A 22490-nucleotide genomic window follows, 5' to 3' on the forward strand; every position below is an offset into this window, starting at 1 on the left:
TCCCCCCAAGGGCCCTGGGGCTTTACCTGAAATCCCAACACTCCACTCATAGGCTTTCGGGGTTTCTGGAAACCGCCCTTTAAAATACCTTCCTGGCTGTAAAGTTGTTTGTATTTAAGTTAAGTAATTAAGTAATTAGTGTTTACTGTGCTTACGGCTCTGAAAGGAGTATGGAATATTGTTAAAAGGCCCGTGTCCTCAAGAAGCTCGTATTTTATTTAGGAAGTCTTCACAGACTTCTAGAATCATAAAAGAAGCAGCCCCAATTTACAAGCTGGGTTGTGTTAAAAAAAAAAAATTGGGTAATTGGAAAGTCAGAGCACATTCCACAGTAGAAAGGACTTAATTACTGCTTTGGTGAGGAAGAGAAAGGATGGCATGAGCAAAGTCTTGAAGTCCAGAAATAGTATGATATACATAGGACACTATGAAAAGTTTGGGGTTATTAGTAATTTTTTTTAGTCAAAGAGTGGTGAAGGTTCAGCAGGTACCAGGTCATGGATGGCCTTGAAGACGCTATTATAATGGTATGATTAACTCTCAAGTTATTTCACCTGTTCTAGAATTGGGCCTCAGCTGGGAGAAGAAATGAAATTAGGCAAGTCTCAAGCAAGGAACAGCGGGGGATCCACTTAACAAGGAAGCGGTTTTGGGCTAGAAAGAAAAAACTTTAAAGATAAGAGTAGACAGAATTTTATATTATGAATTTACCAGTTTAAGAAATTATGTTTTCCAGAGGGAGTAAATCTGATGGAAAGGTAATTGTTTTGGCCCATGGCAGAGGAAAAAAAAAAAGTTTAGTATGGTTGTGACCATAGAAGTACAATGCACTAAAATCTTATTTGTTATTTTGTGATACACAAATTACTTGATTCACAATTTTCTCCTAGGCTTTGGGCCTTTTAAGGTCACCATTAAGATCCTTAGGTAACAGGTGGGCAGATGGTCAGGTGAAATTTAAACCAGCATAAGTTATAAGCTCTTGGAAAAAAAATCAAAATGCTTTCCTTCCTAGGAAGAAGGTAATACGGTAGCAATGGGGCATAATTTTCTGATGGTGGAGTTATAAGGAAGCAGTATGCCAGGCAAAGGCTGTATGTTAATTTCGGTTTCCTTTTGCCTCCATTCCTTACGCATCTAACATTGCAAGACAAGGTGGTTTTTCCTTAGCAGAAGCGCCAGTGTTTTTCAAAGCGATATCTCAGTACCACCACCATCAAAATCACAGGATCCAAAGTAAAAACGCTGATTCGGTCCCACAATATCCCTAAAGATTATGAGTCTTAGGGTGAGGCTGTAAGTCGGCCTTCTTAAGCCGCGGGCGATTGGGGCGGGATTCCGCCTCCCTTACCCTCCGGGCTCCGCCCCTCCTGGCCTCCCGCCGCAGTCTTGGCGGGAAGACGCCGGCTGCTACATAGCAGAAAGATGTCGGGGTCTGACGCAGCGGCTGAGAAGGCGGAATCCAGACAGCGACTCCAGGTGAAGGTGAAAAACGGGTTGACGTTTCCCGTGTGCTCCTGCCGCATTTTTTTTGTGAGGGATATCCCGGGCACAGGCCCAGGAGGGCACGGGCAACCTGGCCCCAGGGATAAGTGGGGATCCCTGCCCTGATTTTCCTCTGTGAAAAACTAGGCCTTCGGCATTAAGTAAGGTTCTTATCAGTAGCCCTAGAAATAGTGGCAGGATCAGATCTGGGACTCCCTTTCTCCAGCCCTCTGCGTTTGCTTTTGCGGCAGTTATTGTCAGCTTCATACTCTTTAAACAATTCCAGTAAATCCGAAGCTGAAAGTTAGGGTCGTTTCTTCAGATACAAATGCTAGTCATTATTATTATTGGTCTGGCAAACTCATATGGGCAAGAAATGTCCCCAGTAAATGAATAATTCTATTCAGGTTAATGAATTACATATCTAGATTTTGGAAGGGAAAAAAACTTCTTTTACAGGCTATGGATTTGGATTTATGTTGTCATTATGACTTAGGAATTAGATTTGTTTATGCAGATCTGTTGGAAACGTTGTAAGAAGAGGCATAGGATCTGGGATTCTAATACTCTGTTTTTCTTTATTGACCTGAATAGGTGAATGAATATAAAGAAAATCAAAACATCGCTTATGTATCTCTGAGACCAGTGCACACTACACTTCTAGGAAAAACAGCTAAGGTTTATCTTGTCCCTTTTTCACTCAGTAATCTAGACCAACTTAAGTGCTCCAAATCCCTAATAGAAAAGAATTCTAATAATGAAGTGGCCTGTAAAAAGTATAAGACTACAATCAAAAAAACTTGCGGAAGTATTTTAACTCCAAAGATGAAAGCCACATCTTCCAAGGCAGAGGCCACTCTGCAAACATCATCCTTAGATGTTCATACTGAAAGTAACAAGCCACAATACAGCAATTCAGATGCTGTGATTCTCGCTGTTGATATGGAAAGCAGTCAGGATGGAGACAGTGATGAAGATACCACACCAGGCCTGGTAAGAATTTAATTAGCAGCTTGTTCTAATTTTCTTACTGTTTTGAAATGTGAAGTTCTGATAAGTTTATTAAGAGTCTCTCTATTTCAAACAAATTATCATCTAATGTAAGTTTAATTGAAATTTTATTTTTAATGCTTAAGAAATAACTTCTTTGGGTTAATTTTGCTCTTGGTTTCGATGTGTCAAAGAAAGGATTGAGTTTGCTTCCCCTTTTCCTACTCTAAAATTATTGCATATATTTTTGGGTTTACTCATACATTATGGTGCCTTTCATTGACATGTACAGTATACCAGAAGGGACATATGGTATTTGACCTGTGATATCAGGGTAGGAAAACCGTCATTAATTGATTGTATTAATATACTAAATAATATTTCTTTTAAATATAAAAGAGACAAATGACAGAGAAGATACCTGAGAAACACAATAGTTCCTTTTATTTATTTTTTTTTTTTTTTTGAGACAGAGTCTCACTTTGTTACCTGGGCTAGAGTGAGTGCCGTGGCATCAGCCTAGCTCACAGCAACCTCAAACTCCTGGGCTTAAGCGATCCTACTGCCTCAGCCTCCCGAGTAGCTGGGACTACAGGCATGAGCCACCATGCCCGGCTAATTTTTTTGTATATATATATTTTTAGTTGGCCAGATAATTTCTTTCTATTTTTAGTAGAGACGAGGTCTCACTCTTGCTCAGGCTGGTCTCGAACTCCTGACCTCGAGCGATCCACTCGCCTCGGCCTCCCAGAGCTAGGATTACAGGCGTGAGCCACCGCGCCCGGCCAATAGTTCCTTTTAATAGTTCCAATCAGTTTAAGGCATTAGGTCTCTAATTCTTTTGGCTTCTACTATCTACCAGGAGTGTTGTGCTCCATTCAAAGTGATAAATTTTATGTCGGACAAGATGAAACCGTACGTACCACATGACAAAAGGTTGCTGGAAGTAGGGGAACAGAAAATAATAGTAGGGAATGGGAGATATGATAACTGACAAGTTATTGTTTTGAAATAGGAATTTGATTTATGCTTTATTGTACCAGAGGTAGGAACCAGGGCTGATGGTGGGACAACATGGGGTAAGTATTAAGCACATTGGACTGAGAGTTGGGAGCCTAGCTTCTGGGCATAACCACTTTTAAGAAACCTTGTTCCTTTAAGCAAATCACCTACATAGTGAGGGGATTTAATAAGATCAGTGGTTCTCAGCTTTAGCCTATATCAGAATTATCTGGAGAGCTTGTTAAAACTCCATTGCAGGGCTCCACCACCAGAATTTCTGATTCAGAAGTTTTGGAGTTGAAGCATATAATTTACATGTCTAACACGGTTTCCTAGAGACACTGATGCTGTTGGTCCAAGACTGCACTTTGGGAACCACTGGATTAGATGATCTCTTTGGCCTCTTAGACTGTAAGATTCTGAGTATGAGTATATGAGGTAAATATAAAGCAAATTTTCATTTGATGTAAGGAAATAGGATCAAAATTAGAACATGAGGTAGTGAGTACTATACTATAGTACTGGAGATGGTCAAGCAGAGCATAAATGCCCAACACATATTTTCTTAGGACAAACTTTGTGGTTCCATGCTTTAGGAACAGTATTTAGTTTATAAGCTTATTTCTTCCTGAATGAAGGAAGAGTTTTGTCACATCACAGACAAAAGTCTTAGCCTGCAAGTCTAGGATTTTGTTCTATTTTCTGGGAAATTTTAAAAATTTTGTCCCTGGTGGAGCTTGTGGCTTAATTTGACTCAACACAGGAAACCTCTTCTGGCCTGGACACGGACAGGATTGACAGATTGACAGCAAAATTAAAAAAAAAAAATTTATCTCCCAGCCCTTCTATTAAACACTTTCATTTCATAAAGGATTTCTTAGTTAATTTTTAAACATTTTGAGATAATTGCATGCTTACAGAAGAGATGCAAAAATAGTACAGAGAATTCCTGTATATCTTTCACCCAGTTTTCCCTTATGTTAATATCTTACATAACCATAGAACATTTACCAAACTAAGAACTTAACATTGGTGCAATACTACTAACTAGAGTACAGAACTTAATAGGCTTTCAACACTTTTTCCACTGATGTCTTTTTTCTCTTCCATTATCCAGTCCAGGATCGCGCAGTGTATTTACTTGTCATGTCTCTGTAGTCTCCTCTGATCTACAACAGTCCCTCAGTCTTTCATGTCCTTGGACAGTTATTTTATATAATGTCCCTCAATTTGGGTCTGTTTGATATTTTCTCATGATTAGATTAAGGTTTTGCATCATTGGGAAGGATACCAGGGAAGTGATTGTGCCCTCCTCAGTGCATCATATCAGGGTATATGTGATGTTGATTTATTTTACTGGTGATGTTCACCTCGATCACTTGGCTAAGGTGGTGTCTGCCAGGATTCTACATTATATACTTACTATTTTTTCCTTTGTAATTTCTAAATATTTGGGGGGAGATACTTTGAAACTATACAAATATCCTATTTCTGTCATCAACATATATCTTTTTTATTGAGATATAATTCACTTAACAATAAAATTTACTGTTTAAAAGTAAACAATTTGGTGGTTTTTAGTATCTGTACAAGGTTGTACAACCATCACCACTATCCAATTCCAGAACATTTCCATCACCCCAAAAAGAAACCCTATTTTCATTAGCAGTCATAAACAATCCCCCCTCCTTCCCATTCCAACTCTGGTGAACACTATTCTACTTTCTGTGTCTATAGAATTGCCTATTCTGGACATTTCATATATATGGAATGATACAATATGTGGTATTTTGTGTCTGGCTTCTTTCACCTAACATAATGTTTTCAAGATTTGTTCATGTTGTAGAATGTATCAGTACTTCATTTCTTTTTATGGATGACTAACATTCCATTGTGTGGATATATCACATTTTATTTATCCATTCATCAGTTGATGAACATTTGGGTTATTTCCACTTTTTGGCTATTATGAATAATGCTGCTTTGAGCATTTGCATATGAGATTTTTCATGAACATATGTTTTCAATTCTCTTGGGTATATACTTAGAAGTGAATTTGCTAGGTCATAGGGTAACTCTGTTTAACTTTTTGAGGAACTGCCAAACTGTTTGCCAAACCAGCTCTTCTATTTTGCACACCCATTAGCAATGTGTGAGGATTCCAGTTTCTTCACACTCTTGCCAGTACTTGTTATTGTTTGTCTTTTTTAAATATTAAAAAAATTTTAGTTGTGGTAAAGTATACATAGCATAAAATTTACCGTCTTAACCATTTTTAGGTGTATAGTTCAGTAATGTTAAGTACATTCACATTGTTGTGCAGCCAGTCTCCAAAACTCTTTTCATCTTGCCAAACTGAAAGTATACCCATTAAACAAATCCCTGTTCTTCCCTCACACTGACCCTTGGCAAACACCATTATACTTACTATCTATGAATTTTACTACTACTGTTACTTCATATGATGGAATTACACAGTATTTGTCTTCTGGTAACTGGCTTATTTTACTTAGCATAGTGTTCTCAATTTTTTTGATTATAGCCATCCTAGTGGATGCAAAGTGGTATCTCATTTTGGTCTTGATTTGCACTTTCCTAATGACTGAGGATGTTGAGCATTGTTTTATGTGCTTATTGATCATTTGTATAGCTTCTTTGGAGAAATGTCTATTTAAGTCTTTTGTCCATTTAAAAAAATTGGGTTGTCTTTTTATCGTTGAATTGTAAGAGTTCTTTATATATTATGGATACTAGACCCTTATGAGAGATATGATTTGCACATATTTTCTTCCATTTTGTGGATGGCATGTTTGCTTTCTTGATAATGTCCTTTGACATACAAAAGTTTTTAATTTTGGTGAAATTCAATTTATCTATTTTTTCTTTTGTTGCTTGTGTTTTGGTATAATATCTAAGAAACCATTGCCTAATCCAGGGTTATAAAGATTTACAACTATGTTTTCTGCTAAGAGTTATAGTTTCAGCTCTTGCATTTAGGTCTTTGATCCATTTTGAGTTAATTTTTGTATATAGTATGAAGGAGGGGTCCAAATTCATACTGTTGCATGTGGATATCCATTTGTCACAGAATCATTTGTTGGCAAGACTGTTCTTTCCCACTGAATGGTCTTGATACCTTTTGTTGAAAATTGGTCACCATAGGTGTATAGGTTTATTTCTGGATTCTCAATTTATTCCATTGGTCTATATGGAATATAGATAGGCCAGTACCCCAGTGTTTTAATTACTGTAGTTTTTTAATAAGTTTTGAAATTGGGAAGCATGAGTGCTGCAACTTAGTTTTTTTTAAAGATTGTTTTGGCTATTCTGGGACCCATGAATTTTAGGATCATCTTATCCATTTCCACAAAAAATAACATTCAGAATTTTGATAGGGATTGCATTGACTCTGTAGATCAATTTGGGGAGTATTGCCATTTTATCAACATTAAGTCTTCCAGTCAAGAACATGGGATGTCAAACATGCATAGAGGGAAGTAAAGACCCAGGGAGAACATGGCCATCTACCAGCCAAGGAACATCTGAGACTACCAGAAGCTAGGAGAGACGTCTGGAACAGATTCTTCCTCACAGCCCTCAGAAGAAACCAAACACATGACACCTTGATTTGGGACTTACTTCCAGCCTCCAGAACTGTGAGACGAAGAGTTTCTATTGTCTAAGATGCCCAGTGTCTGGTACTTTGAAGCTACAGCCCCAGCAAACTGGCCTTCGTTGTATCTTCCAAGCCAGCTGCTTTCCTGATAAATTCACTTCAGTCTGCTGAAGGGCAGACCTGTGCCACAGGGTGAAGGAAGTGTGTGTGGCTTCATGCCTGAGTGAAAATGGCAGCAGTTTAAGAAGCAAAGAATCTCAAGTTTTGCATAAAGTAAAACAATGGGCCAGTAAGACATTTGACATATTAAAAAGGAGCATTTGGAGAAAAAGCCAAGAACAGATGCGAAAGACAAGAGTTACTGTGGATTTCATGGAAAGTTTCAGGAAGGAAGGAGTTGGCTCCATGGTGGTGCACAAAGGCACTGCCTTGTCCCTCACAAGCGCAGTGGAAATACTGAAAAGTTCAGTGTGTTTGACAATTGATTGTGAGCGTGATGGCTGAAGAGTTACATTCAAATGGAAGAGAACTTGAACACCAGGGAAATTTCTGTGAAAACTTGCCAAGGATTTCCAATGATGAGCTTAAACTAAAAAGCCCTGACATTTACTCTGATATTTTTTTGTTGTTGAGACAGAGTCTCACTCTGTTTCCCGGGCTAGAGTGCCATGGCATCAGCTTAGCTCACAGCAACCTCAAACTCCTGGGCTTAAGTGATCCTCCTGCCTCAGCCTCCCCAGTAGCTGGGACTACAGGCATGCACCACCATGCCCAGCTAATTTTTTCTATGTATTTTTAGTTGTCCATATAATTTCTTCCTATTTTTAGTAGAGACGGGGTCTTGCTTTTGCTCAGGCTGGTCTTGAACTCCTGAGCTCAAATGATCTGCCACCTCAGCCTCCTGGAGTGGTGGGATTACTGCTCTGATATTTTTAAGAGAGGTTTGTAAAAAGAAAAGCACACAAGTTTTTGAGGAAAATAGTAACTGATCATGGAACATGGTGTTTTTATTATGATCCAGAAGTAAAGCATCAGTGTTTGCCACAGAAAGCTTCAACATCACTGAGACTTAGGAAAAATGCCTATTTCAAAAGTGAAGAAAGGCCAGGTGCGGTGGCTCACGCCTGTAATCCTAGTGCTTTGGGAGGCTGAGGCAGGAGGATTGCTTGAGCTCAGGAGTTTGAGACCAGCCTGAACAAGAGAGAGACCCCATCTCTACTAAAAATAGAAAGAAATTAGCCAAACAACTAAAAAAACTAGAAAAAAATTAGCCAGGCATGGTGGCGTGTGCCTGTAGTCCCAGCTACCCGGAAGGATGAGGCAGGAGGATTGCTTGAGCCCAGGAGCACAGCACTCTTGCCCAGGCAAAACAGTGAGACTCTCTCTCAAAAAAAAAAAAAAAGTGAAGAGAATACTAATTTTTTTTTTAACCTCAGTGACATTATTCATCTTCAGTTCATCCCACAAAAACTGAGCTGATCAGATTATTTTATGCACAAATATTAAAGTGATTGGGAAATGTTAAATACTTTTTTTTTTTAAAGGAACTCTGGCTTTGATTTGTTTCTCAACCATGACACTGTTTTGGATTGCTACTGACTTCCTGTCACACAGTTTTTGATAAAAGGTGTGATTTAATGCACTTGATTACTAATCTGTTTCACCAGATATGACTATAAATGACATTTGGTTGTTAACATATTTTTTAAATCCACCCACAAAGAAGTTGGATTTGCCACTATCAGTGACTTTCAAAAGAATATGATAAACTAGGGCACCTTGGAGTAATGGCTGATTTTGGGGCTGGGGCAGGGAAAATACAAGATGAACCTGGAGCATCTTGTAGTGCCAGGAGGTAAGGAAGTGCTCAAAAAACAGAGGGAAAGAAGCATGTCAAAGGGACACAGGAACCAGCCTGAAAGAGCTCTCAATGGCCAAAGCTGGAACAATTTGAGCCACAAAATAAATAATACAGTATTGGATTGTAACCCAAAGTATAAAATAAGTATCTATGAGTCCATATTGATATATTAATAAATAAGTGATCAAGTAAATAAAATGAGGAGACACATCTTCCTTGAAGAATTTCAAATAATATATGTAAATACTCCCCCCTCTGAGAGAAGGTACTGATGCCGCCCCCCCTCTTATACCTTAAGGGTGGGCTAGACTTAGCAATTTACTTCCAAAGACCAGAGTAGAGAAGGGGAAATATAATAGGAGCTTTACATTGGAGAAACCTGGCAATCTCTACCTTAACAAGTGATGTAGGTTAATATAAATGGTATCATGTGGCTATCATGTACTCCCTGAAATGATGTGATGAGAAGAGCACTTCATCCCTGTGGCATTCTTTACAAAAACCCATAATCCCAGACTAATCCTGATGAAAACAACAGACAAACCCAGACTGGCAGACATTTAATAGGTAATGGGGCCAGTTCTCGCCAAGACTCTAAAGGTCATGAAAAACAACAAAAGACTGAACAAACTGTCTTACAACCACAAAAGACTGGTAAGACATGACAACTAAATGCTGTGGATACCCTGGATTGGATCCTGGAACACAAAGAGGACATTACTGAAAAAACTAATGACATCCACATAAAGTCTGGAGTTTGATACTAAGAACAACAACAAAAAACACATGGGATGTCTTTCCATTAATTCAGGTCTGCTTTAATTACATTCAATGTTTTGTAATTTTCAGTGTACAAGCTTTGCACTTCTTTGGTTAAATTTATTCCAAGGTAGATTATTCTTTTTGATGCTATTGTGAATAGTATTGTTTTCTTAATTTCATTTTCTGATTGTTCCTTGCTAGTGTATGCAATACAACTGATTTTGGATATTGATCTTGTATCCTGCAACTTTGCTGAGGTTGTTAATTAGTTCTAATATTTTTGTGTGTGTATTCTGTAGGGTTTTTTAATACATGAAATCATGTCATTGGCAAATAAAGGTTTTTTGGTAAATAAAGTTTTATTTCTTCCTTTCCAATTTGCATGCCTTTTATTTCTTTTTGCCTAATCATCCTGGCTAGAACCTCCAGTACAGTGTTGAATAGAAGTGGCGAGAGTGAACACCCTTGTCTTGTTCCTGATCTTAGGGAAAAAGCTTTTAGTCTTTCACCATTAAGTATGATTTTGGCTGTGAGAAGCATATAATTTTTTAAACTTTTCATTTTGAAGTGATTATAGATTGTTAGGAAGTTGCAGAAATAATTCAGAGAGGTCTCATGTATACTTAACCCAATTTCTCCCAATGGAAACATCTTACTATATAAGGAATTTGTATAGCATATATATTAGTATATATGATAAGTACATATTACAGTATGAAAACCAGGAAATTCACATTGGTACAAGGTGTGTGTATAGTTCTATATCATTTTATCCTGTGTAAATTCATGTAACCACCATCATAATCAAGATACAGAACAATTCCATCTCTTCAAAGATCTCCCTCAGGCTACCCCTTTATAGTTATGCCCACCCACTTCCCTCTCGCCATGCCTAACCCCTGGCAATCACTAATTTGTTTTCCATCTGTATAATTTTGTCAGATGAATTTTTGTCAGAGAATGTTATATAAACGGAATCATACAGTACATCAGTATGTGACCTTGTGGTATCAGCATATTTTTAATTCAAGTTATTTTTCTTTAAAAAGTTTTTTAAAACAGCATCTCGCCCCCCCCCCCTTTTTTTGAGATAGGGTCTTGCTCTGTTACTCAAGCTAGAGTGCAGTAGCATCATCATAGCTCACTGCAACCTCAAACTCCTGGGCTCAAGCAATCCTCCTGCCTCAACTTCCTGAGTAGCTGAGACTATAGGCACATGCAACCATGCCCAGCTAATTTTTCTATTTTTTGTAGACATAGGATCTTGCTACATTGCTCAGGCTAAACAGCATCCCTTTGTTGTTTTATGGATGCTGTAACTTCTGAAATATTTCTGTAGATTTTAGAGTTTTAAAATTTCTATTTCCTGTAATAGCTTTACTTTGAGAATCTACTTTTTCTAATGATATTTGCTTTGTTTTCTATTTCATGTTGCAAGTTTTTGAGGTAGGTTATGTCAAGAATACAGTTGGCCCTCTGTGTCTGCAGGTTTTGCATCCATGGATTCAACCAACTTAGGATGGGAAATATAATACCAGTAAAAAACAATATGCTACAACACTATTTACACATCATTTACATCATACTAGGTTTTATAAATAGAGATGATTTAAAGTATACAGGAAGATATCCATAGTTTATATGAAAATACTACAAAAATCCTCAAAGTGGGGGGTGTCCTGGAACCAATCCTCCTCAGATACTGAGGGATGACTGTAGTTTGAATTACCCATGCCTCTTCAGAAAAAAACTAGTGATTTTTCTTAATACATTTTCTTAATTTGTTCTGTGGTAAGTAGAATCATCTAAGTTTCTTCCTTTTATCTCTGTATGCATGTAATTTCATATCTACGCACTTACTTGTATACATAAAATCAAAGCAGCACGAAATTTCCTTCCACATACCTCCTTGTTTCTGATTACTGCTCAGCAGATAAAGGACAGTTTCAGCCTTATTAGCTTCTTTTTTTCCCAGTTATCTGTTGACTTACTGTGAAGATGAAGCTGTTTCACTTAATACCACATTCTTCACACACGTATCTCACACTTTCCATTCCCTCATCCTTATTAGGTACAGCACAAGCTTCATGAGAGTTGTAAAAATCTCAATATAAATCAGAGAATTCAAATGGCTTCATTTTTTTCCCTCATGAAATATTCCTTGGGGCCCTCCATCTTCTTACCTCATTCTGGACCATTTTACTCTTTCTTGGCCTACCTTTTACCATTTTCCTCTGAATTTCTTTTATATTTTATTTTATTTTATTTTATTTTATTTTAGATACGATCTCTCTCTCTGACTTGAGCTAGAGTGCAGTGGCATCATCATAGCTCACTGCAGCCTCCAACCCCTGGCTCAAGCGATCCTCCTGCCTCAGCCTCTTGAATAGCTGGGACTACAGGTGTGTGCCCACTACACCTGGCTATTTTTTTTCTATTTTTGGTAGAGTTGGGGTCTTGCTTTTGCTCAGGCTGATCTTGAACTGACCTCTAGTGATCTTCCTGCTTTTGCCTCCCAGAGTGCTAGGATTACAGGTGCGAGCCACCGTGTCTGGCCTCATTTGGGCTCTTTTAATCTGGAAACTCATGTCCTCAGTTTTGAGAAACCTTTTTGTATTATATTTCTAATAATTTCTTCAATTTCTTCACAGTTTCTCAAACTATTAATTGGATATTGGATCTCCAAGATTGATTCTCTAGTTTGTTTTTTCTGTCCATGTGTTGATCTCTTTTTGTTTTACATTCTAAATTTTCTTTAAGCATTTTAATGGATTAAAAATTTTCTGTTATTTCTTGTTTTGTGAATTTTCCCTTTTTATAATATCTTGCTCTTATTTCATGAATACATTGTCCTATATCGCTGAGGATTTTTTTTATCAGTACACTGTTAAATTTGTGGATTTTTAGGAGAAAGAGACAAGTGCATTTGTTCACTCTGCTGTGTCTATTGGAAGGTTTTTGTTTAGTAAAAAGATAACTTTTAAGTAGTAGTACAATTGATGGCCACTAGGAAATAATTTGCTGTTAGGTTATATTACTTGACTCCTAATATCAGATCATTTCTTATTTAATTGGGAAGCCATACAAATAGTTTGTGATTATCCCAAATTCAAACTTTTACTCAATATCCAATTCAGCAACAATTATGTACTATTTGGTAAGATAGCATGAAATGAATAGAGGGGGTGCAATTTGAAGGAGAGTATACATGCAGAGAATGAAACACCTGTCTTTGTGAGTGCTTTTGTTATAAATTATGTAAAGTAATGGAATCTTTTTGGTGTAATTTCATAGGATGATTTTTCAGGATTGTCACCATATGAAAGAAAGAGACTGAAGAACATATCAGAAAATGCAAACTTTTTTGCTTCTCTTCACTTATCTGAGGTTTGTGTAGAATTTGTAATTAAAACTAAGATGCCATTCCTCCTGCCAGTTGGTCAATAAAATACTTATAGAGTCAGGTTTCATAGTGTCAGATGAGGAGTACAAAATTAGGAGCAGGTTTTTAGTGCACGAGGACGCATTTTAGTAAAAAAAAAAAAAAAATTAGCAGGTTTTACACTTAAAATAAGAGAGGTTATCGTATTTCCTTGATTCTAAGGCATATTTTTTTACATTTTAATATTTTGAAATAGGCATCTTAAAATAGAATTGGCAGCTTTCTTCCTTATTTTTTGGTAGTGCATAAAATAATGGTGTCTTATGGTTGGTTGTCTTGGATAAGAAACAGGGTTATAGTCCCTGTATTGCCAATTGTTGCTTTAATCTGAAGATGAAGGAGAAGTGGGAGGGATGGGTTGAAGGATGTGTGGCAGAGGAATGTGGGGACAATTCTTTTTTCTTTTTAAATCTTACACTTTAAGAATAGTTGGGAATATGCTTCGTATAGGGAGCTTTAGGGATAAATGGCCAGAGCTGGGTGTGGTGGCTTATGCCTATAAATCCTAGCACTTTGGGAGGCCGAGAAACAAGGATCGCTTGAGGCCAGGAATTCTAGATCAGCTTGGGCAACATAGTGATAACCTGTCTCTTCAAAAAAAAAAAAAAAGGCCAGATAAATGGCCAGATATATGCTAATGTTTTATAATCATTAAGATTAAAGGTATGATTTACATTGGTGTCTTCACACTGGGGGTAAAACTTCTGTGTGTGAGAGAATAGCTGCTTAGGAGGGTGTGATCCCCCCAGCAAAGATATCAAACCTTTGGCTTTACTAAGTAATTGATTTCCCTCAATACCAGATTCCCAAATATTCAGTGTGTGTTTGCATCTTGTGGGGAGAGAGGGCAAGTCAAATGAAGGAACTAAATTGTTTGAGTGACTAACAATTGAAAATCCATCAGAAATTTATTTATTTTTTATTTTATTTATTTATTTATTTTTTTTGTGACAGAGTCTCACTTTGTTGCCCGGGCTAGAGTGAGTGCCGTGGCATCAGCCTAGCTCACAGCAACCTCAAACTCCTGGGCTTAAGCAATCCTACTGCCTCAGTCTCCCGAGTAGCTGGGACTACAGGCATGCACCACCATGCCTGGCTAATTTTTTTTATATAGATTTTTAGTTGGCCAGATAATTTCTTTCTATTTTTAGTAGAGACGGAGTCTCACTATTGCTCAGGCTGGTCTCGAACTCCTGACCTCGAGCGATCCACCCGCCTTGGCCTCCCAGAGGGCTAGGATTACAGGCATGAGCCACCGCGCCCGGCCTCCATCAGAAATTTAGACAAAGAATCTCTAATTACAATTTTAGTTAACAGAAAATATGATTTGACTTATAGAAGTATAACCTATAACTTTTCTGAAAAACATCAAAGTAGGTTTGTTAGTAGTAGAAGTTAAACCTTTTAATTTGTAATAGTATATTTGATTAAGTACTATGTCTAATCATGTAAACTCGTTAGCTGCTTGGTCCAAGGTATCAGAATGTTAGTACATTACACAATATTATATACTTGCCTTTATTATTGGTAGTATAATTGTCCCAAGAGTGATATCCTACCTTGAGGATCTTTAGTTCCTGAATAGACCTTAGTTTAGTGTGGATATAGTAGCAGATGCTGAACATTTTAGCAGATAAGCTATATAGTTATAACATTTTTATGTGTATGTATGTTTTGTATACTTTGCAGTCGGCTGCAAGGCTTCGTGAAATGATAAAGAAGAGACAGCCTCCTGAATCTAAGAGGTAAAATATCTGGTTTATAATGCCTGGACCATGATATACTGCTGAATTGTTTTATAATTTGAAAAAAATGATTTGGTATAGTAAGCATAAGAAACAGATCAGAAACTGTAATTTTATTTATATATATATATATGTACACATAATTTTTTTCCCCCTTAGTAGAGATAGGGTCTCGCTCTTGTTCAGGCTGGTCTTGAACTCCCAACCTTAAATGATCCTCCTGCCTTGGCCTCCCAGAGTGCTAGGATTACAAGCATGAGCCACTTCACCCAGCCAGAAACTCTGTAATTTAATCTTAATCACTAAGATTTCTTTGGGAATGCCACCTTTTAATGGCTTTACAGTTCTCACCTTCATCAAAGGAATATGGAGCAAATAGAATCCAGAGCTGAATTTTGTTTATCTTTACTGTTGATGTTCATAGAGGCAAATTTATTTCCACTAAATTATTCTTATTTTTGCCTAGAGAACTATTAAAGATTATTCTACTTCCTTTTAATTTTTCTAGCTATCTTTTTGCTTCTCTATTTGTTTTTGCTTTCCCAATCCTAGAATAAAGGAAGGGATTTAAGATTTATTGAACATCTGTGAAACATAGTGCAATGATCTAGCAATTTTGTCCTATATTATCTCATATAATTCTGATAATCATCATATGTGGTAGGTAATATATGCATTTTGTGAGTTAGAAAACAGGCTTAAAGAGGTAATCTAATTTGCCAGAGGTCAAAACAGCTCATAAGTGTGGTAGTTCCAGGATTTGAACCCCAGGATTTCTTTATCTTGAATTCTCTCCACTGCATTTTAGCAGTGCTTACATATAACTGAAGAAACTAAAAATTTTCTTGGTGTTAGCTCATTTGTTTAATGGTAGATGCTAATGAAATGTCGCTTCATTTAATTGGTTTGATTCTATAATGTTAGGTCAATTAGCTTAAGCAAAGCTAAACCTTTAATCATGGCCAGGTATTTTCGAATGTGAAAAGTTATTGTAAGGAACATTGGGCTGGGTGCAGTGGCTCACGCCTATAATCCCAGCACTTTTGGAGGCCAAGGTGGGAGGATCATTTGTGGCCAGGAGTTCAAGACCAGTCTGGGCAAGATAGCAAGACTCTACCTCTACAAAAAAATAGAAAAAATTAGCCGGGCATGGTGGTGCATGCTTGTAGTCCCAGCTACTTGGGAGGCTGAAGCAGGAGGCTATCTTGAGCCCAGGAGTTCGAGGTTGTAGTGAGCTATGATGACACCACTGCCCTTTATCCAGGGCAACAGAGCAAGAGCCTGTCTCAAAAACAACAAAAAAAGAGGAACATCATTAACACTGGAAAAACAATAGTGCTGATTCTGTTGCCAGTGGATTAGTAGCTTTATATTTGTATATATATATATTTTTTAATCTTTTTTTTGAACACATTGGTAGCTATTTGTATATTTTTTATTAGCCAAGATTGGTGATTTGTTCATAAATCACCTAAAAGTTCCAGTACTTAGTAGTTGTACAAGTAGTAGTACTAAGTTGGTGGTGTGGAGGTTATGTAATATAGAGGAAAAAGCATAGCCTTTGACATTTAGCAAATGTGGGTTCAAGTTTTGATTGAGCCACTTATGGGTATGGTGTAATATTTCATAATTTACATAATTTTTTTTCCTTTTCTGTAAAGTTGGCGTTATGCCAATCCAGGGGAATTTAAATTAAAAAAATTATTAAATATACATATAAAAAGTAGATATAGCATTAGTGTAGCTGAAAACTTATAGTAATACAAGCCCCATCCATGTACCTGCCATCCAGGTTAATAGAAATTATGTACCTCTGAAGGCCCATGTATACCCCTCCCTCCTGATATATCCACTGTGCTGAATTTTATGATAATCATTCCTTGCATTTACTTTTCATTTTACCACCTATCAAACACTATATTGTTTAGTTTTGTCTGTTTTTGATGTTATATAAATGATGCCATTTTTGTATTCTTAGTTTTTTTTGTTTTGCTCATCTTTATATCTTTATGGTTTTATTTTATTTATTTATTTATTTTTTTGAGACAGAATCTCACTCTGTTGCCCGGGCTAGAGTGAGTGCCGTGGCCTCAGCCTAGCTCACAGCAACCTCAAACTCCTGGGCTTAAGCGATCCTACTGCCTCAGCCTCCCGAGTAGCTGGGACTACAGGCATGCGCCACCGTGCCCGGCTAATTTTTTGTGTATATATATCTATATCTATATCTATATCTATATATCTATATATATATATTTTTTTTAGTTGGCCAGATACTTTCTTTCTACTTTTAGTAGAGACGGGGTCTCACTCTTGTTCAGGCTGGTATCGAACTCCCGACCTCGAGCGATCCACCCGCCTTGGCCTCCCAGAGTGCTAGGATTACAGGCGTGAGCTACCATGCCTAGCCTATATCTTTATGGTTTTAAATTTACTCATATTGATGTGTATAGTTTTATTCCATTAATTTTTTGCTGCTGTATGATATTCCACTGTGTGAATGTGCTATGGGGTTTGTCTATTCTGTTGTTGAGGGACAGTTGAGTTGTTTCCAGATTTTCATTACTTCAGAGTGCTGCTCTGAAGAATCTTAACTCTCTTAATGCTTTTGTATGAGAGTTTCTCTAGGAATCAAATTCTCTAGGAGTGGGTTTCTCAAAGGATTGTATGGGAGCCCAAATTATTATATATGGTTAGGCTTTTTTGGAGATTAAATTAGAGATTGAATGCTTAGTACAGTTTCTAGCGTATAGTATACTTCGAGTAAAGAATATTTATTACTAATTCTCCTGAACTAATGTGGACTATAACTGAGAATTTGGATGTGAATTTTTGGAAGTAATTTCAGAAGCTTCTCTTTCTTCAACACTTTTAGATGAACTATTTTTTTTTTAAATGAAAAAATTTTGAATAAAAAGCAGGGGATGGGCCAGGAGTGGTGGCACACACCTGTAATCCTAGCACTCTGGGAGGCCGAGACGGGTGGATTGTTTGAGCTCAGGAGTTTGAGACCAGCCTGAGCAAGAATGAGATCCCATCTCTACTAAAAATAGAAAGAAATTAGCTGGACAACTAAAAATATATAGAAAAAATTAGTCGGGCATGGTGGCGCATGCCTGTAGTCCCAGCTACTCAGGAGGCTGAGGCAGAAGGATTGCTTGAGCCCAGGCGCTTGAGGTTGCTGTGAGCTAGGCTGACACTATGGCACTCTAGCCCAGGCAACAGAGTGAGACTCTGTCTCAAAAAAAAAAAAAAAAAGCAGGGGATGTATATGATTAAAAAAGTAAACTACAGTATATGGAAGGGAATGCAATGAAACATTTAGTTTTCTTACCATCCTAGACCTTAGTTTTCCAGGCCTTCTTTCTAGAGGAGACCACTGTTAATAGTTTTATGTATATTCCTCCCTAAGTAAACCTCAGCATGTACAAATGTATTTGTATATGTAACCTTTTTATAAACATGTACTGGAACTTGTTTTTGCTTATAGCTTAGACTTCATTTCAGTAGCACACGAAGATCAATATCATTCTTTTTTTTTTTTTTTGAGGCAGAGTCTCGCTTTGTCACCCTGGCTAGAGTGCTGTGGCATCAGCCTAGCTCACAGCAACCTCAAAGTCCTGGGCTCAAGCAGTCCTTCTGCCTCAGCTTCCCAAGTAGCTGGGACTACAGGCATGGACTACCATGCCTGGCTAAGTTTTTCTATATATTTTTAGTTGTCCAGCTAATTTATTTCTATTTTTTAGTAGAGACAGGGTCTCGCTCTTGCTCAGGCTGGTCTCGAACCCCTGAGCTCAAACAATCCGCCCGCCTTGGCCTCCCAAGGTGCTAGGATTACAGGTGTGAGCCACCGCACCTGGTATATCATTCTTTTTTATGGCTGCATATTATTCTATTAGATATACGGGCCATAATTTACTCAGTGTCTCTCACCTCCCCATTATGAATACATAGGTTTATGTTTTTTCCAGACTTTATATTAAAATCAGTGTGGCAGCTGGGCACAGTGCTCATGCCTGTAATCCCAACACTTTGGGAGGCCAAGGCGGGATGATTGCTTGAGGCCAGGAGTTGAAGACCAGCCTGGGCAACATAGCGAGACCCTGTCTCTACAAAAAATAAAAAAATTAGCCAAAGATAGTAGCATGCACCTATAGTCCTAGCTACTTGGGAGCCTGAGGCGGGAGGATTGCTTGAGCCTAGGAATTTGAGATTACAGTGAGCTATGATCGGGCTACTGTACTCCAGCCTGGGTGACAGAGACCCTGTTGCTGCAAAAATAAAAATATATAAAATCAATGTGGCTCTGTGTGTGTGTGTGTGTATGTGTGTATGTATATGCAATGTGCAGATATATCTGTGGGATGCATTCCTAGAACTTATATCCTTAATATTGTTAAATACGTTTTACTGTTTAATGACTATAACATGAGTTTTTCTCCACTCCTTTAGGAAAAAGCCTAAGAAGACAACAAATGAGATTGGATGTAGAAGGTCGATGAGATTACTAAATGTTGATCCTTCAGGAGCATCATTACCAGCAACTCCAACACAGCCGACATTAGTAGCAGATGAAACTGTAAGAAAAAGTGCAAATACAGTATATTAATTTAATAAAATATTGAAAAGTTTGAAGTGTTGAAACTGGACCAAAAGTTGATGAATTATGTTTAATTTATATTTAATTAATTTAATGCTTGAATGTGGTATGGTTTAACGAGTAAGATTTCAAAGTCATAAAGGTGCTCCTTTGCTGTAGTTTTTTTTTTTTTTTTTGAGAGGGAGTCTCACTCTGTTGCCCAGGCTAGAGTGTGTGGCGTCTGCCTAGCTCACAGCATCCTCAAATGCCTGGGCTCAAGCAATCCTCCTGCCTCAGCCTCTTGTGTAGCTAGGACTACAGGCATGTGCCACCATGCCCGGCTAATTTTTTTTATTTTTAGTAGAGACAGGGTCTAGCTCTTGCTCAGGCTTGTCTCAAACTCCTGGTCTCAAGCTATCCAGAGTGCTAGGATTACAGGCGGGAGCCACTGCGCCTGGCCGCTTGCTGTAGTTTAATTTTATGCTATCAGTGAGTAGTTGTCTTTAGCAAATTTATTATTTAAATGAGATTATAATTATATATTTTTATTTGAGAACATCTACTGTTTTCAATACTTTACATCTAGGTGCTTAATTCTAAATAGGAAGATAGCACTAATTATGCTGGTGCTTTGGGAGCTAATTGCAAATCAAGGTGCTATGGGAGGCTGGGTGTGGTAGCTCGTGCCTGTAATCTCAGCACTTTGGGATGCTGAGGTAGAAGGATCATTTCAGGCCAGGAATTCGAGACCAACCTGGCAATCTAGCGAGACCTTGTCTCTACAAAATAAAAAAAAAAATTAGCTGGGCATGGTGGTGCATGCCAGTAGTCCCAGCAACTTGGAAGGCTGAGATGGGAGGCTCGCTTGAGCCCAGGTGTTCAAAGTTGCAGCAAGCTATGATTGAGCCACTGCACTCCAGCCTGGGTAACAGAGCAAGACTCTGTCTCTTAAAAAAAAGAAAACAAAAGGTGCTAAGGGAAGCTGCATAGAAAAGTAGTTTTCAAAAGTTTTTGAAACCTCATTCTGCAATAAGAAATATATTTACGTTGCAACACATTACACACACACATGCACACATAACTGAAATGACAGTTTGTGAATGATACCTTTTTTACTACATGGTATTTTCTGTTCTCATTCACTAAAGTAAATTGCTGGTTGTAATATATTAACATGATTTCACACACATAAATTAGTTACAGCCTGTGCTTAAAAAACACTGGTGTGGAATAGTAACACTGAGTAGTGAGTTAAACTGATTTGAGGCAATTCCCAGCTTCTCCAGTTATTAACAGTGTGACTTTGGGCAAGTTAACTTATTCCTTCACAGGATACCTGGGATTCATTTATTGAAAAATTATTTTGAATGCCCATGATGTGCCACCACTGTTGTTGATGTTGAAAGTGAAGTGTGGAAAAACAAATACCCTTGCCCTCCCTGAGTTATATTCTAGGGTATGGAGACAAACAATACTTTTTTTTTTTTTAATTTTTTATAGCAGCCTTTGCTACCACCTGGGCCTTTAGAAATGGCTCCTAAAACTCGAGATGACAACAAGGAACTATTTAAAGGATTTCTGCAGACATGGACAGCAATGAGCAAGGTATCACTTGGGAGGCTTACTGCTTTTAGAAGCATCTGTTAGGGAAATTTCAATATATATTAACTTGGTATTTTGGTCTGTCCCATTATTTCAGACAAGTACTAAGAATACTGAGAAGGAGTTATCTAACATTAAAAGGTAAGTTGAAATGCCTTGCCTTTTGTTTTACATTTTGTGAGAAGTTTGAGTTATAAAGACCATATACCATTACAGGAAATTTTCCTGTGAGGTGAAATATTTCCACTCTAATGAGTGTTTTTTTTGTTTTCATATATTTCTTCACCATTGTTGCCACATTCAATACCACTAGGATATAAGCTTCATGAGGGCAGGGATTTTGTCTCAATAAGCAGAACAGTGCCTGGCACATTGTATATATCTGTTGAATGTTGAATAGATGAATGAATTCACATACATTTTTACTTTATTATATTCTAATGTATGTATAATTTTACATTATGCCTTTTTCATTTGTGCTTGCATGTTACTGGAGTCTTTAAAATTATTGAATATTCCATTCAGTAGGTGGAATTTACTTAACCTCTTCCCACCTGTTTAGTATTTGAGTTGTGTTTTGTTTAATTTTTTGTAGAGATGTTGCCCAGACTGGTCTTGAACTCCTGGGCTCAAGCGATACTCCCACCTCTGCCTCCAAAGTGCTGGAATTACAGGCATAAACCACCATGCCTGGCCCTCCCTTTTTTTTTTTTTTTTTTTTAAGAAATGAGATTTGACTCTGTTGCCCAGACTGGAGTGCAGTGGTGTGATCATAGCTCACTGTAGCCTCAAACCCCTGGGCTCAAGTGATCCTCCTGTTGCAGACTCCCAAGTAGCTGGGACTACAGGCACATACCACCACTCTGGCTAATTTTTTTCACTTTTTTAGAGATGGGGTCTCACTATGTTGCCCAAGCTAGTCTTGAACTCCTGGCCTCAAGTGATCATCCTGCTTCAGGCTCCCAAGTTGCTTGCGTTATAGGCATGAACCACTCACTATACCTGGCTCCTCTGGTTTTGTGTGTTTGTTTGTTTGTGTGCGTGTGTGTGTGTGTGTGTGTGTGTGTGTGTGTGTATTTGTTGAAGTGAATGTGTGTGATAATGGGTTTTTTCCTTAGGATAGATTCCCAGAAGTGGGACTGATGAGTCACGTATTGTGTACATTTTTATGGTGTTTAGTACACATTGCTGAATTGTTTTCCAAAAATCTCTTTTTTCCTTCCAAAAATCTTATATGAATTTACTCTGCCATGAGCAATATATGTGAGTGTGTATGTTTAACGGTAGCCTATTATTAATAATTTTTGGTGTTATTAAAATCATCAAGGGTAATTTTATAAGAGAAAAATAGTATCACATTGTTTAATTTGATTTCCTTGGTTACTAAGAGGTTGAATACTTTCCTACAT

At 37.7% G+C, this 22490-nt stretch overlaps 1 protein-coding gene across 4 annotated transcripts in view; it reads left to right on the forward strand.

The window, feature by feature from the left end:
• The first annotated feature begins 1366 nt into the window (after positions 1–1366).
• Positions 1367–22490, forward strand: part of WDR76 (WD repeat domain 76) — a 46676-nt gene continuing 25552 nt past the window's right edge. Inside the window, exons 1-7 of one of the 4 annotated variants that reach the window (XM_045540331.1) lie at positions 1367–1485; positions 2080–2478; positions 13011–13103; positions 14848–14903; positions 19353–19479; positions 20980–21084; positions 21179–21222. In XM_045540331.1, the coding sequence (XP_045396287.1) occupies positions 1426–1485; positions 2080–2478; positions 13011–13103; positions 14848–14903; positions 19353–19479; positions 20980–21084; positions 21179–21222 (884 nt within the window). In that variant the 5' untranslated portion in view covers positions 1367–1425. The remainder of the gene's footprint in view (positions 1486–2079; positions 2479–13010; positions 13104–14847; positions 14904–19352; positions 19480–20979; positions 21085–21178; positions 21223–22490) is intronic. The other 3 variants (XM_045540338.1, XM_045540345.1, XM_045540352.1) reach the window with 3 other exon arrangements.

This window comes from Lemur catta, chromosome 1, assembly GCF_020740605.2.
Source record: "Lemur catta isolate mLemCat1 chromosome 1, mLemCat1.pri, whole genome shotgun sequence".
Taxonomy (NCBI): domain Eukaryota; kingdom Metazoa; phylum Chordata; class Mammalia; order Primates; family Lemuridae; genus Lemur; species Lemur catta.